The 17,241-nt window shown below is 39.3% G+C and overlaps 1 protein-coding gene across 7 annotated transcripts in view; it reads right to left on the bottom strand.

Moving 5' to 3' along the window:
* Positions 1-17,241, bottom strand: part of TNS3 (tensin 3) — a 123,994-nt gene that overhangs the window by 92,790 nt on the left and 13,963 nt on the right. For all 7 annotated transcript variants that reach the window (XM_068200174.1, XM_068200189.1, XM_068200179.1 and 4 more), the window contains 5 exons: positions 15,372-15,484; positions 13,687-13,747; positions 13,453-13,525; positions 2,132-2,261; positions 1,114-1,179 (listed from right to left, as the gene is read on the bottom strand). In XM_068200174.1, the coding sequence (XP_068056275.1) occupies positions 1,114-1,179; positions 2,132-2,261; positions 13,453-13,525; positions 13,687-13,747; positions 15,372-15,484 (443 nt within the window). The remainder of the gene's footprint in view (positions 1-1,113; positions 1,180-2,131; positions 2,262-13,452; positions 13,526-13,686; positions 13,748-15,371; positions 15,485-17,241) is intronic.

Genomic DNA, 17,241 nt, shown 5'->3' with positions numbered 1-17,241 from the left:
GACTTCTTAAAAAAAATAACTTGTTGAGTAACAAAGTTGAGCTGCTCCTCCTTGCCAGTTAATTCCTCAGACAGCAACTGAATACAAATATCCAATTACTTAGAAACTTACTTTTCAACAGCTTGAAGCCTACTAAAAAATCCATACCTCTCATTTGTCATCTAAGGAAAGGAAACTTGAAAAAAATTTTGGTCCTTTTTTAGATATGTTAACTGGCCTGTCTTCAAGCATTTACTATCCAGAAACATTTAGAACAAGCTAGACAAATTCATTTATAAAACTGGTTTTCTTTTATGGCTTTCAAACAGGCTAAGTGAGATTTTTGTGCTCAGTTGGACAGAATCCAACTTCTTAGTGGTTATGGCCATAATTTTCTAGATTATCAAACTCATGTGGAAAAAAAAAAGAGGAAAACATGCAATTCATAAGACAGCAAGGACACTGGGAATATGTATAAGACAGTTAAGGGTATTTGGTTTTCAGTCAGTCTTAGGCAGAATCCATACGTTTTGAGACACCATAAAATTATTAAGAACACATTCATTAACAGAATTAAGCTGCAATGATCTGCATAATCTTAAATTCGTACTGCAAGTAAGAATTATCACATATTAAAAAAGAATTTTGAAGGCATGAAGAATATCCTACAAGCCAACTTCAAAGCAGAAGCATTTCCAAGAAAACTACAGCGGTATCTCTTTATGCTAAACTGCAGACAGTCTAAACTTCAATACTACAAACATAATCAATTATGACAACATCCAAAAGAGGTTATGGGATAGGCCACTGCTGTCACTTATGCCAAGCCAAACTACCTACTATCTACTACCTATGTTCTACACAGATACACAAATGTTTTCTACTAGTTGTATCAAGTGTTCTGGTATAACTTTAAAACAAAATCTGGTGACTTCTATGCTGATATAAATGCAGAGTCTTTATTAACTTTTCCAAATTTAAACCAGTAACTAATATATTTCAATGAAAAAGTAAAATTTCAGACTTTTTACAAGAGAAGTGGAAGAAAAGAGGGAAAAAGATTTTTTTAAAAAAATGTTTATTTCAATATGATTTATATTCAAATTAAGCATATTTTTGTTTCTCTATGCTCACCTTGAATTTTCTCTGCAGTTCCTGAAAACACTAATTCCACCTTACTGTAGTCAGGGAAACGGTCATCTGAGAACAAAGGACAGGAATTCAGCAAGATTTTTCCCAGGAGAGCAGTTTCAGAGCACTCAGAAATCAGGATTCTCTACGGCTATCTATATATGTACCCTCATCACTCTTCCCTTCCCACTTGCAGCTTACTGATCTGCTTTTAAAAGCCACATTCTTTGTGCCACACATTCTCCAGAAAAGTCCACATAAATGCCAGCTGGAGTTTTGCTTGCTTTCTAGAACAGTCAAAAGCAGAAGAGATGGACAGTTCCTAACCCCCCTCTCCAGACAGTAGACAGACGCGGCCTATAAAGAAAACACACCCAGAAAAATTAAAATTGTTCCTCATATTGCCTAAAGGACAATACTTGACCACAAAACTTTTGGTATCCTTATGTTGCATGCAGCAGGAAAATACGCTTGATTTTAGTTTGCTAGTAACATAGGCTGAGGAAGTTCCAATCCTGCACATAAACACAATAAAACTGACAATATGATTTGGAAAATATGAGGACTAGCGTGACACATTTTCAAGTGTGTCTGAAAACTTTGTCCATTCTTTGATATTCTAAAGCATATTAAAAGACTCAGACTATGTCATAAACACATTATCAGACTTTTATGACTATTTCACTAGCCAGAAAAGGGAATTATTTAGCTCATCTTATTTCCTTCAATGATGACAAAGAGAGTCACCATTTAAATCAGGGAGAAGGTGATAAGGACTGTGTAGGAGTATCTGAATTATTCTGACAAGTTAACTCGCTTGAAGAGCTTTGAGAGTCATTAGGGTTTTACTGGTATTACACACTACAATTTAACTAACTCAAAGCAGTCTCCTTTCCCCCAAAAGTAAGTAAGGGAAAAAAAAAAGAATCCTTTTGAAAACAGGTGCTGAAGAAGATCATCACATACATATGCTTGCACGCCCGCACATATACACATCCAACCAACCATAGAAGACATATACCTTTGTTGGCATTATCCAAATCTTCTTTGCCAAACACCAAGCCATGTCCTTGAATAGCTCCAGTGTGAAACTGAAGGCGAAAAATCACATCACGAGTAGCTGACCTGTATTTTTTGTGATAACACTTCATCTAGAAAGACAGAGCAATGTTTTATGTCAGAAAGTATTTTCTTACAATTCTGAATAAATGTGTATATATTAGTTGCTAATTAAAGCAGCCAGAACACAATTTATTGTAGGCACAACTGATGTTGGAACAAGCAGGGTATGTGTTATTCAATCCTTTAAGATTACACAGGCCCAAGGCAGGATACTTCTATATCTGTAAAAAATAAGAATCACTATTTTCACCATTATCAGCCACCTATCAGTATGTTATGAGCCAGAATCATAATATCTGGCAGTACAATATTGTAATGCTGACCTGTATACAGACTTCTTCCCTACCAAATTAATGAATTTCAGCACACTCTTTTCAAAATAACTGAAGAATATGAGGACTTTTTCAAAGCAAGCCCACAGGCTGATTATATCTCTTTTAGGACTCGTAAAAAAAATCTGCTCTAATGATAGGATCTTATTTTAAGTTGATAAGGAAGTTGATATTAGTTTTCACACGTTGGCTAGAACACAGAACTTTACAAAAACGTCTAGTATGAATTTCAGTAGCTAAAAGTGAATTCTATACCCATTCTCTAACACCAGCTTCCCTTAGACAAAACCTATGGATATTTTACCTACTAATTCTCTGAGTCTACTGTCATACAAAGGCACTCAGCATTCTTACAGTAATATGTAAAAATTTTAGCAACCTTAGTCACAGGACTGAAAATTTTGCTATACTATCCTGATTATATCAGGATTTTATGATAAAGCAGATATTACTGAAATGCATTAAAAAGAAAACAAATATCACTTTTATTAAAGTCAGAATAAGGAAAGTATCAGATAGAAAATGCCAAACAATTGAAGAGCATGAAGTTATTCAAATGAAATAATGCAAAAAAGATGTAAGTGTTTACGAAGGATGCTTCTGAAAGTTGGGGTTAAAACACAGTTATGAAATTCTTCTCACTACAAAATTTGAAAAATTCTATCTAGCCTTCATTATAATAACCTCATGATATCCTGCATTCCAGAAGTCAATCAGCACTCAATATATACCTGGCACACAGGACAACTTCTGAAATATTGAAATATTCAGCCCATATACCAGAAATGTTTTCTTGTCAAGTATTCTGTATGCAAATCACATATTCCTAAACCATTAAAAGGGCTGGGAGATTCTCTATGCATGTAATCTCTATTTCATCTGAAAGCAAGGAGGTTGTTTCTTTGTTTTAAGAGAATCCTCTACAGCATATTGGCAATACCAATAAAAGAGTAAAATAGTATTTGCTTCTTTTTTGGACAGTTCTTTGCATGCAATAATTGTATACACACCCCTGTTAAAGGGATCTACTTCCTTTTAGTCCAACACAACTACCAGCATGATTTTACTAATTTAATTACCAAAAGGTAAGGTATGAATAACAGTTTGACTGCTTGAGTCAATAAACAAATGCTCAATCTCCAGCAAGCCAAGCAACTCAGTAAAGACAAAACACCATCATAAAGGGTGAAAAAGGCAAGTTTGCCCAGAAATTAAAAATTGACAGAAACAGAATTAAGAGAGCCCTGATGAGAGATATTAGAACTAACCTGCTGGAAATTTTTTTTTTTAATCTAGAGATGGGGCAATTGAGAGGCATTTTAAAGACTTTTATTTTATTTTCAGTCTCCTGAGAAGGTTGAGACAATACAGGTGTTATAATTCACACCATCACAATCAGAAGCCTACTATTTCTTAATTACAATACACTATAAGTGTTTCTTGGCCTATCAGCTTTTTGCCACACTATGATGTGTAGATGCTTTAAAGCTAATCATCTAAAACTACCCCTCATGGGTCTCTACAAATCTATTTCCCATATTAACCTGCTCCAAAATGTAGAATTGGTATGAAAGTAACTGTGATAATTCCATGTAATTGTATTATGTGAGCAAAAATATTTGGAAAGAGCATCTTTAAGTTTCTATACATTCATCCATTTTGGCTTTGCACAGTTGTTGGATTTACTCAAAATGTACTGTCTTTTACATAATTGCATTTGTAAAAATGCTGAATGAGAGGAGTTCTTCCTTCTTTCTACTTTCTAATTCAAAGTACCAGCCTTGGATTTAACCTAGATTAGCTTAAAATTAAATAATTTAAAGTTTTAATTCACTTAAGCTAAAATTAACTTAATTTTTGCTCTAAAGAACATACCTACAGAGAACTGCAATTTTTAATGAAAATCAATTCTCTTACAATCAGTAATATTTTACCTCTATATCCATAGACTAAAAATATCTTTTAGTGCTCAGTATACATAATAAACTTTCAATGAAGTCTAAGCGTAACTTTGAATTCTGACTTCACTACCTTTTGATGCCATAATCAAGAATTAATGCAAGCCACTGTAATGTGCTGGAAAATTCCTATATGCATTTGCAGATATCAGTGCAGCTTTTAAACAGCTGCATCTGTTCTGTATCACCACATGCTATTCACATGATGTTAAAAAATTCCCTAAATCTAAGGCAAGAAAGGATATGTACCTTTTAAAAAACAAACAAGCATGTATTTCAAGTAGTTAAACCTTTTGGAAATGGAGGTGAAGCATCTTAAAGATCATTATTTTTGTCTGATACCACTGAAAATTTTGTTTAGACATAATAAAAAAATTCAAAACTGAAGCCTTTGTTTAGGAAATACTGAAGTGCTGAAAAAGACACTGGTTTGCTCAAAAAAAAATTGCTCAGAATAATATGCTCAAATAATAGCATGAGATTAAGGAAGATTATCTCTTTTAAAATGATGCATTACTGAAAAGCTACGTGCTCTTTTTTCATTCTAAAATCTCATTTGAGAGATAACGAGTTTGTCTCAGACTGATTTCTATTGTGATGTATTCCATTTCCTTAGACACCAACAGTCCTTCAAAAAGTAATAAAATGTCCTTAATTTGAAACTGTCTCAAACTTTCAGAGTATGCCAATTTATAATAGTATGTTTTTAAATTGTTTCTTCTTTTTTCAGTGAAAGAACAAAAAAACATATACAGAACTGAAGGGGGAGGGAAAATAAAAAAATAATCCGATACCAAGAACACTGTTGTGGTTTAGGAATGCTATTCCCCAATTCAGTGCTCCCACTGAAACACTTCAAACCACACACCACTCGACCACACCCTCTCCCCTTCTCCCCAGCAGCACGCTGAAAAGAATTGGAGGAACAAAAGGTAATGATGACAGACTGAGATAATATCAATTTACAGTGAAATAAGACAATGAACAGTAACAGCAACAATACAGAGTGTACAAGATAATAACAGAGTGTACAAGGGGAAAAAAAAAAATGAGTCATATACAATTGCTCAAACCTCCCCACCACAGAATCCCCAACAGTGCCCAACTGCTCCTTCCACCATGCAATACGAACCAGAAGGAATCCCTTCCCCATCCCCAATAAATGAAACGAGGTGGTATAAAATAACCTCTGCGTCCTAGTGATGCCCCTTCTGGCTACTGCAAAATTATACCTGTCCTGACCAGGACCAGGATATTATCCACTCCTTATTCTATGCCATCTACATCATGCCCAAAACCCACACCTTCATCTATACACACACACACACACACACACACACACACACACACACACACACATACATATATATATGTACACACACACACATACAAGAACAGGTATAATTTCCATAGCCACTGGCCTAATCCCTCCAAGTTGTCTGCTGAGTTCATTCAGTTTATGACCGTCACTTCCATCTGTCCTAGGCGTCTTCTAAGGCAAAAGGGCTGTTGTGCGGTTGGGTGGTTGCAAGCTGCATCAGAAGCTCATGACTGGTGTATCTGGAGCAGCCCATTCTCACTGTTCATGGCAGTTATGACATACACTGGCGGTGTCATTCAGCAACCAACATTATACAATTTAGTATTACTGTTCTTACCCAAAAATCAAGCCCCTTTCAAGTACACCACATTTCCCCTGTACCTCTGCATTACACACCAAGTGCATTCAGGTCCCTGAGTAAAAACAATCCCATTTGCCTTTGCTTGAAGCAGAACTAATTCAAACTGTCTTGCCTAACATACTCCTCATGCACTACAGGGTCTTTATTCCCTTCGACAGTACGTAGAGGTTTTGACTGGGCAGGGCCAGCTCAATTGGTAGAGTTCTAGTGTTAACTAACCATGTGGCCTCTGCTACATCCCAATGTTTGAAGGTCCCACCATCCATTATTTTCAATATGGTTTTAACTGTCCATTGTAACATTCAGTTTTCCCAAAGGCTGGTGCATGATAAGGAGTATGATACACCCACTCCATACCATGCTGTCTGGTCCAGGTGTCTATGAGGCAATTTTTGAAATCAGTCCCCTTGTCCAACTCACTTCTTTCTGGGGTGGCATGTCTCCACAGGACTTGCTTTTCAAAGCCCAGGATGGTGCTCCTGGCAGTGGCATGAGGCACTGTCGTGGTTTGACATGGAAGTGATTTTTTTTTTTTTTCAGGAAGTTGGGTCAAACCAATCAGTGGTCAAGTTTGGATATTGGCACCTGAAGTGACCACTGAAGATAGGGATACGCCTCTGAGAACACAGGGGGTTAAAAGCAAGAACTCCCAAGAGCTCGCTCTCTCGTTGGTTCCGGTCAAGGTGCTGTGTAGACCTCCCCTGCCCAGCCATGGGGCTGGGTGGGGGAGGGGGAGCCATGAGGCCTGGTCGAGGTGAGCCGAGGGGTAGAAGGACTGGAACCGAGCCAGCTCCTGTGGACGGAAGGGTGGAGAGAAGCGGAGATGTCTTTGTCATTCCCCCCCCTCCCCCCCGCAGAGGGAAGAGATAGAGAGTCCGGACAGCACCTGTAACTTTGCCGGCGCGGAGGAGAAGGGGGGGGGGGGGGAAGGCGCAGAACCTTGGCCTTGGGAATCGGCTGCTGGGCAGAGATATCAGCCCATCCAGGGAGTCTGAGCTTTTAACCCTTTCCTGAGAAACGAAGGCTTTGTAAAATATTACTCCTCCTTGATTTGAAGTAGAAGAGAGACAGTCTGGGATGCGAGATGATGGAAGAAGAAATTCTCAAGTTGGAAGGAGATAATGGAGTGGCTTGTGGCTGGACTTTTCTTGTTAGCCATAGACTGAACCAAATTCTCCTAACAGAAGCTGCACTTAGGGTGGTGCGTTGGTGTGCCAGGAGACCTGTTTCAGTGATTACCAGCAGAGGAGTAGAGAGAAGGTGTGGAAAAGCCCTCTATCTTCAAGAAAGAAGAAGAGGAGAAGAAGACCTCTGTTCTTGGACCCTCAGCCCCAGGGGAAAATGGGGGGGACTGTAGTCCCAAAATGAGAAACTGAACTGTTGTCTCTTTTGGTTCATGGCAAAGCATCCTTAAAGGAGCCCTATGAGCAGTCTGTTCATGCACGGTGGTGAGAGCACTGTGACATGGAAAGGAGAGTGTCACCATGGCAAATTTTCTCCGGGCGGTTGCCATGTGTGACATGGAAACACAAGGGTGGCAATTGTGTTTCCTGGGGAGTCTGTGGCACAGGAGAGACTCCTGTCTCCCTTGAAAGATTGAGTATTTGAATATCTGAAGGGTAGCAACTTGATCAGAATCCTGGGTGGTGTCTCACTGTTGAGTTTGTTTAGAAATTAGGTGGGAGGAGGAGGGGTGTTTTAGAAAGTCTTCATCCAGGATTTAGTGTTCGTAGTTTTTACAGTAGTAGTAGTTTAATAAAATTCTTTTCTTTGTTACTAAGATGGGCCTGCTCTGCTCTGTTCCTGATCACGTCTCACAGCAATTATTTAAAAAAGTATATTTTCATGGGGGTGCTGGCATCGCGCCAGTGTCAAACCATGACAGGCACATAGCACATCTCCAGTGGTTGCTTCCACCATTGTAAGAAGGTAACACTTCCCTTGGTGGGTTTGCCCGAGTGCGATGTAATCAACCTGCCAGACCTCCTCATATTTGTATTTTGACCATTGTCCTCCATACCACAGGGGCTTTACCTGCTTGTCCTGCTTGATTGCAGCACATTTCTCAGTTATGGATAACCTGAGAGATAGAGCCCATGGTTAAATCCACCCCTCAATCACGAGCCCATCCATATGTTGCATCTCTTCCCTCATAATCTGAGGTGTCATGGGCCCACCAAGCCAGAAATAATTCACCCTTATGTTGCCAGTCTAGATCCACCTGAGACCCTTTATTTTTGGCAGCTTGATCCACCTGTTGTTGCAACGTTCTTCAGTAGCTTGACTCTTCAGCCTGTGTGCATCTACATGAGGTACTTTTGCAACCAACTTCTCTATCCAGGTAGCAATGTCTTCATGTAATTCAACAGCCCAGATAGGTTTACCTCTGTGCTACCAATTAATCTTTTTCCACCGGTACAGACACCCCCACAGAGCACTTGCCACCATGCTAGTCAATGTACAGGTAAGAGTACTGGCCATTTCTCTCATTCAGCAATACCTAAAGCCAACTGGATGCCCTTCAGCTCTGTGATCCACTTTGTCCCTCAATAGCTTCTGCAACTTGTCACATAGGACTCCATACAGCAACTTTCTGTTTTCAATGTATCCCTACAATACAGCAGGAACTGTTGGTAAAGAGAGCATATTGTTTTTCATTTTCTGCTGCTGATTATATAGTGAGGCGTCCTCAGCACGTCTCCTTCTCCTCCTGCTTCTCTGATGTTAGTACAAAATTTTTGCCTTCAGGCCAGTTTGTGTTGACTTCCAAGATCCTTTAGCAGTTGGGGTTTCCTATTCAAGATAGCCGTGTGATCAGCATGACTCACTCCATGAAGTGTCAGTGGCATGTGTGAAATATCCTTTGAACATCCAACCCAACACTGGCAGTTGAGGTATCAGGAGGAGCTGTGCTTTGATGTCAATCACTTCTGAAGGAGCTCAAACCTTCATAAGCTGCCAGGATAATATATATATTATACTATACCTTCATAAGCTGTCAGGATCTCTTTTTCCTAAGGGGTATAGCAGGCCTTGGATTCCTGACTCTGGATCCCTAGGGCTTGTCCTCAGGTCTCCCTGGGTACCTTTTGCCAGACACTCCGGGAAAGACCATTCTCCCCAGCTGCAGTACAGAGCACACTTTTCACATCTTATCCTGTCCTGACTGGCCCAAGAGCTATTGCATGTGCAATCTTTTGTTTGATTTGTTCAAAAGCTTGTTGTTGTTCAGGACCACATTTAAAATCATTCTTCTTCTAGGTCACCTGATAGAGAGGTCTTACAATCTAACTGAAATCTGAAAAATACATCCTCCAAAAACCTGTAACACTAGGAAAGCCTGTGTTTCTTTCTTGCTGGTGGGGATATAGCTGCTATTTTTTTTTTGCCTACATCCATTGGAACCTGACAACACTCATCTTGCCATTTTACTCCTAAAATCTGAATTTCCTGGGCAGGTCCATTGACCTTACTCTGCTCTATGGCACATGTGGCCTTCAGGAGGACCTGGATTATCTTCTTGCCTTTGTCAAAAACTTCCTCTGCTGTGTAATCCCACAGAATGATGTCATCAATGTGTTGCAAGTACTCTGGAGCCTTGACCTTTTTCAGTTCAGTCTGGATCAGTACACCCAAAGAGTGGAGCTATTTCAAGCCTCGGAGCAGTCCATTTCAGGTGTACTGGACACTCCTCCAGGTAACATCAAACTGTCGCCTGCACTTTTCTGCTAAAGAAATGGAGAAAAATGCATTAGCAATATGAAAAGTGACACCACTTTGCTGCCTTGAACTCCAGTTCATAGTGAAGTTCCAGCATGCCCAGCACAGCAGCACTCAGAAGTGGTCTCCACTCTCCAGTGGACTTATGCACTGGCCATACAGGACTAATAAAGGATGAGTGAGTCTTGCTGACCACTCCCTGGCTCTCTGGAGGATGAATCATTTCATGCATGGAGAATCATGGTGTCACAATTTGTTGCGCTACTGTCAAGGGTACATTGTTGTGGTAGTGATTGGTACCTATTGTTTTTCAACTCTCAGAAGTCCCACAGCAGACGGGTCCTCTGAGAGACCAGCCAAGGTATTCAGCTGTCCAATTTCCTCTGTTTCCATAGCATCTATGCCAAAAGCCCAGTGAAGCCCTTTTGGATCCTTAAAACACCCTGTACTAAGGTAATCTATGCCAGTGATGCACAGGGTCTCTGAACCAGTCACAGCTGGGTGTTTTTGCCATTCATTCCCAGTCAGGCTCACTACAACTTCCATTACAGTCAGCTGTTACCCTGGAAACAGCAAAACATTCTGCCCCTACATACCTTGACGACATCAGAGTACATTAAATGCTGGTGTCAGCTAAAACCTTACACTCATGTAGGTCTGTCCCTTTCCCACACTGGGCTGAAGGTAGGGCCCCTCTTGATAACAGTACTTGTTGCTCATTTCTTGTAAGTATGGAGGTCCTTTCAAGAGCACTGGAAGTAGCATCAGTCCTCCTATTCTCTCTGAAGACTTACTCACTGGAAACTGGAGCAGGATATATCCTTGAAGAATTTCCTGCAGTAGTTGTGTTTCCTCTCAACTCACACACCAGTGCTGCTTGAACAGAGGTGGGTTTTCCATCCCACCTCCATATATCCTCCCTATGGTTATGCAGGTAAAACCACAGGTTACTTTGTGGTGTGTACCCTCTCTCTTGAGCAGGAGAACGCTTGTTGCTAGTAGCAGAGACTGGTCTGTACTGGCAGGGCATGGGACACTTCTTTAAATTGCTGGTAGTCCTCTTTAAATTGCAGGAGGTCCTGGGACAGCCTTTCCATCAACAAGATGCAAGCCCACAGGGAGGAAGAGATACTTTCTTCATATAGCTAGAGTTTGGCAACCAAATTATCCACTCTTTGTTCACCTTCTTTCCATGACATCACTGTCAATGAGTTCATACACAGCAATGGTGCACTTCCTAGGAACTTCACCACATACAGTGTTTGTGTGCACCAGACTTCATCTGGATTTATAGGGAATTGCCCATTATTTGAGTCCATTATAAAGTACCTCCAGCACAGCTAATTCTCTCAAGTACTGGATACCTTTGTCCATGGTGCTCCACTTGTCTCAGTGCACTAATATATCACCCTTGTTAAGATACAAGACACTCGTTATACTTGACAGGAGTCACCTCCTGAGGCTGAGACGCTGTCCTCTTCCCAATCCCAATGTACACATTCCAGGACAGGGGTCCCAGTTGCTTGGCTTCACTACCATCTGGTTTTATATAGTGGGCCATAATATCCCAGTATTGGACAAGCCATGTCACCAGGGACTACCCAGCTGATGGCTGCAATCTTTACTCATACCTCATAGCTCACCCAGAGACAGAGATCAGGTGATTATCTCTAGCCCTGCTTCTTCCTCTTGTGGAGTGCACTACTGCCTCTTCATCCCTCATTATGCCTATTGATTCAGTCTTGGATTTCTTCCTCTGTATAGGGGCAACTGCTACCAGCATATGTTGTTCCCCTGGTTCAGCTGCATGCAGTTTGAGTGGCGACAGTGATCTCCTGCTGATCTCCTTTCCTCCCTTCCCCCTGAGGGTGCTGTCTGGTAATGAGCAATGTCCAATAAACAGCAGCCAGAGCCCAGCACATTGCAAAACTTCATTCCTCTCTAAACTGTCACAGCATTTCTTCTTTTGCATATTTTATCACTTCAACAGAGTCTTGTAGTTGTTCAGAGGTGAACTTGAAAACCATTGGAGCAGAACAGTCCTTCAGAAGCTGGCCCATTTTCTCCTACCTTCCATGCCACTTATGACAACCCACCCTCAGGGCAGATCTCTGAAAGACCCTCCTAAAAATCTCCTGTAACTCTAATATGTGGACCAGACTGAGGAGAGCTGGCAGACCTAGCCACAAGAACAAGCTTTACTAAATATCTAAGGGGTATTCAAAATTCTCAAAAACTGCTACAAGAGGTCTGAAAGATAAAAAGGCGGCAAAAAGCGGGGGGAAATCATTCTCCCTTGTTCCCACCACAAACTGGGTATGATTATTAATGGACTCCCAAAGGTAGTGCTGGAGGTACAGGCAGGAGAGCAGCACTCAATACACATCCCAAATGACCCCCACTGTCCTTGATGTTACCACATCATAAGCTTGTATCACATAGTACATCAACAAAACAATCCTGATCCCTCTCCCTGATCTGAAAAATATCATGACGTATGGAAATATACACAGGTACCACACCACATGGACAAATCAAGCAACATTGTGACCAGTGGCTCTGGACCTAATGCAACAAAATGCTTAGATGAAATTTGTTTCAAACCCACTCTGGGCAGACCTGTTGCTATCCTAACCCTTCGTTCCTCAAATTGGGTGCCAAATAAGACTATTGTGGTTCAGGAATGGTGTTTTCCAATTCAGCGTTCCCACTGAAACACTCCAAACCACACACAGTACTCAAGCACTACCCCTCCTCCTCTCCCCCACAGCAGGTTGGAGAGGAGAATTGGATGCACAAACAGTAACAGCAACAATACAAATGACAGAGAATACAAATAAAGAAAACTTAGACAATTCACAGATGATTGCTCACAGACATCTCCCATTCTTCCTTACCCCTACCTCCCAGAAATCCCAGCAATTCCCGAGCACTCCCTCCATCATGCTACCTGACCAGGAAGGAAACCCTTCCACTGAAAAATAGCATGAGGTCATACAAAATAGCCTTTGGGTCCAAACCATGCCCTGTCTGGCTACTGCAAAATTTCACCCTATGCTGGCCAGACCTCGGACATTATCTATGCCTTATTTGGTATCACACTTTTTTGAGTGCCACAACAATTTAGAATTACCTAGGTATTTTCTTTATAGCAGACAGTTTTACAGTTGTGCACACTGCCTGCCAAATTATAGGGCAAGATATTTTAATGCCAAATTACAAATATTCCCCACAGTAATCTTTAAAAAGAGAAGAGCAATACAGGCCTTACTGGACTTGGTGATGCTATAAAATGAGAATGCTGACAGCAATTGTTCTGAAAACAATTTGCTCCTAAAAACCCTCTTACTGAGTTTTACAAGAGTTTTTATTCCCATGAAAGCCAAAGATGATGACTAAATTAACCTAAATTATTCAGTAGTAACTCCAGGCATTTCATCAAATAATTTTTTTTACAAAACAAAATAGGTCAGAAACTGTAAACTAAATGTCATGTCAATAGATTTTCATTCCATACAATTAACTCACCATAATATCTCCTTTCAAAAGCTGGGCAGGGTCTATAGAAATGCAGATTCGACTTTGATTTTCTGACCCTATGCTACTTGACAGAAGAAAAAAAAAAAAAAAACATGATTTAAAGACACAAAAACACAAAACAAACAAGAAACCCACAAGCAAAACTAAAAAAGGCTATGTAATTCTGCAATCATGGAAGTTAAAACCTAAATTCAAATATAGTGGAAAATGCTTACAACTTACTATATTCCAGATGTATAAACTGGTTGCATAGCCTGGTATAACTTCAGAAAAGGCCAACAAGCTGAAAAGAAGCCAACAAAAAATGTTTTGTAACATTCAGATATAGGAAGAAACTACAACTAGGAAGCTTCATGCACATCTGGACTGAGCAAAATGGCACATAAGTGGCAATGCTGGACTCTCAAAATACCCTTCAAAGCAAAATTGGCTAAAAGGTATTTTATTTTATTTTATTTTATTTTATTTTATTTTATTTTATTTTATTTTATTTTATTTCAGACTAGTTCTGAATTCAATAGGGAGGGACTTTAAAGGATCCCAGTATGGAAGGAAATAAATTCTGCAAGAAAACAGAATTAATAAAGGAAGAATGATAATGGCCAAAAGAAAGCAAACCCCCAATATAAAATAAAAATATTTTCCAAAAAAAACAAATTATTTGATCTTCAGATTTGTTTCAAAATCAATATTTAAGGCCCTTAAATTTCTACCTAGAACAAGAAATACCCTAACTTTATTGAAGCAGTTATTTTAGAAATAAAATCAGACTAAACAATAATGACAATATAATAATTGCAAATTCAAGCTGATTATATTACAAAAGACCAGTGCTATTTTACCTTCAGATGAACAAAAATCATAAATCATTAAGACCTCTAAGTTCATCAAGTGCAACCATTAAAGCTGTATTCCTTCACTGTGCTCTAGCACATTATCTCATTCTGTCATTTTACTTTTAAATCCACTTAGGATAGCAAGCCACGTTAGTAGCAGTGGTGAGGCCACACCTCAACTACTGTGTTGAGTTCTAGGCCACTCACTTCAAGAAAGACACTGAAGTGCAGTAGTGTGCTCAGAAAAGGTCAAGGGAGCTTGTGAAGAGTCTCCACACATGTCCTATGAGGAGAGGCTGAGAGACCTGGGTTGTTTAACACAAAGAAAAGGAGGCTCAGGGAGACCTTATCACTCCATATAACTGCCTGAAGGTTGTAGCAAGGTGGGAGTCAGGACTTTCTCCTGGGCAACTAACTATACGGTAAGAGGACATAACCTCAAGCTGCACAGAGAAGGTTCCTTTTGGACAGCAGGAAGAATTTTCTCATTGAAGGGGTTGTTAAACTTTGTAACGGAATGCTCAGGGAGGTGGTGGAGACACCAGCCCTGTACGCGTTCAAGAAACAACTGGACACAGCACTTAGTGCCATGATCTAGTTGACAAAGCAATCATGGGTCAAAGGCTGGATCCGGTGATCTTGGAAGTTCTTTTCCAAACTAAATGATTCTGTGTAATTCTGTAAGTACACCCTATCCAAACAGCTTATCCACACAAAATCCAATCTCAAAACAGAAAAGAGATTATATATATAATCATTTCCCAAAACAAAGAGGAAATTACTGTGAAAGCTGACCAGCTTCCCATATCCCTTGCAGTAACAGGGATCACAACTGTTCAGAGATAGACAGACATGAATATCATCAACTATTCATTTAACAAAGAACAAGAAATTGATTTTACCTGCTCCAATTTTTACTCTTGGAATGCTTCTCTTCTTTATAGGGAATATTTGGATGGATATCAAGAAGATATTAATTCTAATTTGAGATTCATGCAGGCTTTCTAGAAAGTTCCAAAATGAAACAAGACTTTGATCCTACACCTGAATAGGAAAAATAAGGTACTTTACCTCCCCCAGCATCTAATTTGGGGATGCCATGAAGGATAACATAGTGCAGGAAAAGAGGGGCTGCATTCATTTTCACAGATCCAGATAGAAGGCCGCTTAAGAACTGCACATATCTGAAAACAAAAAGTTTACCTGAATTATATAAAACCACTAATACTAGGGAAATGCATTATTTACACAATGGCATTTTCTTGTGACAATGCACATAACTCCAAAATAATAATCTTCAAAAAACAGCATGAAAAGACTCTTTGATTTACCACTGTATTAAATCCATGGCTGTTACATTGCTACTGTTGATATCTTTATTTTGGTTATTTACATTACTACTCTAAGTACGAAATGAAGTAGAAGAGACAGTAAAGTCAATTGTTTTGGTACACATTCCTAGTTACAACTGTAGTCTTAAATGTCTTTCACAGCAGCATGATATAGTTTCCATCCAATTTACAATGAAGTCATCTTCATTAAAACAAGAGCAAGAAACGCCCTTGTCAAAAATCTTAACATTAAGGGCAATGTGGTCAAATAACACCTTCATAATGAGAAGTGATCTCATTCAGCACAAAACAAGAAGAAAACCAACACAGCAATTATTCTGTTTCTGTGATTTTATACATGGTTTGGTCACAAGCTCATGAGCAAAACATGCAAGTAAACATCACTGCAGTGTCTTTAATTTTTCCACTGGCTTTGAGTCCTTTATTTTTTCCATGTTTATGAAAAGATCTTCATTTATCTTCCTTCATATTCTCAGGAATGTATAGAGCAAAATCACCTTTTTTTCACCTTTATGCACAGATCTCATTAACTGAACTCCTGGTAACACCACAACTAAGGATATCCTGCTGAGTAACAACAGCTTTACTACCCCAGAATGGGGGTTGTGGGTAATTTAAAATAGGTTTCATTTTACAGACAGCTTGCAAAGCTCAATTTATTTTAAATGCTAAGAAAAGGCAACTTTTTTTTGTTTTTTCCTTCAGTCTTTCTGAAAGGATTTGGTACATCAAAAGCACAAATTTTACAAATTGACACGCCTAACATGACAAAAAAAAATGTGTTAAAATGTTTTGTCAGTGACCTCTCATGACTTCAATAAACTAGTTTATTATTATCAACATGAACATTTTCTCTTTACCAGCTTTTAATTATTACAAAAATTAGACTGAATTTTTGAAAACCTTTCTCAAGGCAGTGCATTTAAGGGGCCTAGGGACAGTTGGCTTATTTTTGAAAAGAGTGTTAAAAGATTTATCCTGAAGGTTTATGAGAAATTTTTTCATATGAAGGGTCTCTATCTGCATTTCTCATTCAGAGAAATCTTCAACTGCTTATATGAGAATGGATTCAAAATAGATCTGGTCTACAGTTACTTTTCTTACCACTGTTACAGTACCCAACTAGCAGTAGGGAAAAGCTAAATGACTTAATAAACACAATTTATTTTTATCTGGACATGATTTAGTGGAGAAAAGGTTTCAAAATGTGAAAAATGGGTGTATTCTCATATTTTACAATTTTGAGATCCGCTTAAATTGTATCCATTTATAAATCAACTGGGTTTTAACAAGGATATTACTAATTAATTACCCAGCAATGGTTTCAGAGAAAGAGCATATTAAAAGGCCACTGACTGATCAGAATGGGAACAAAGAAGTATAAAATTATCCACAAATATTAAGAGAGATGGTTTTCCTTTCTCTGTAATAAGATTAGTGGCCACTGCCAGGCCAGGCAAAGAAGGAGAGGTGAGATTTGGGATAACAGCTCTGACAAACAGTTTGGAAAACTACCTCTGTTCTCATGAGAAATTACACTCCAAAGTATGTGTATATGTCTGGAAGATGGCATGGGCAGCTCAAGTTCA

Source organism: Anomalospiza imberbis, chromosome 1 (assembly GCF_031753505.1).
Source record: "Anomalospiza imberbis isolate Cuckoo-Finch-1a 21T00152 chromosome 1, ASM3175350v1, whole genome shotgun sequence".
Lineage (NCBI taxonomy): Eukaryota > Metazoa > Chordata > Aves > Passeriformes > Viduidae > Anomalospiza > Anomalospiza imberbis.
The sequence above is the reverse complement of the archived record's forward strand: the minus strand, read 5'-3'. Positions and strand labels throughout refer to the sequence as shown.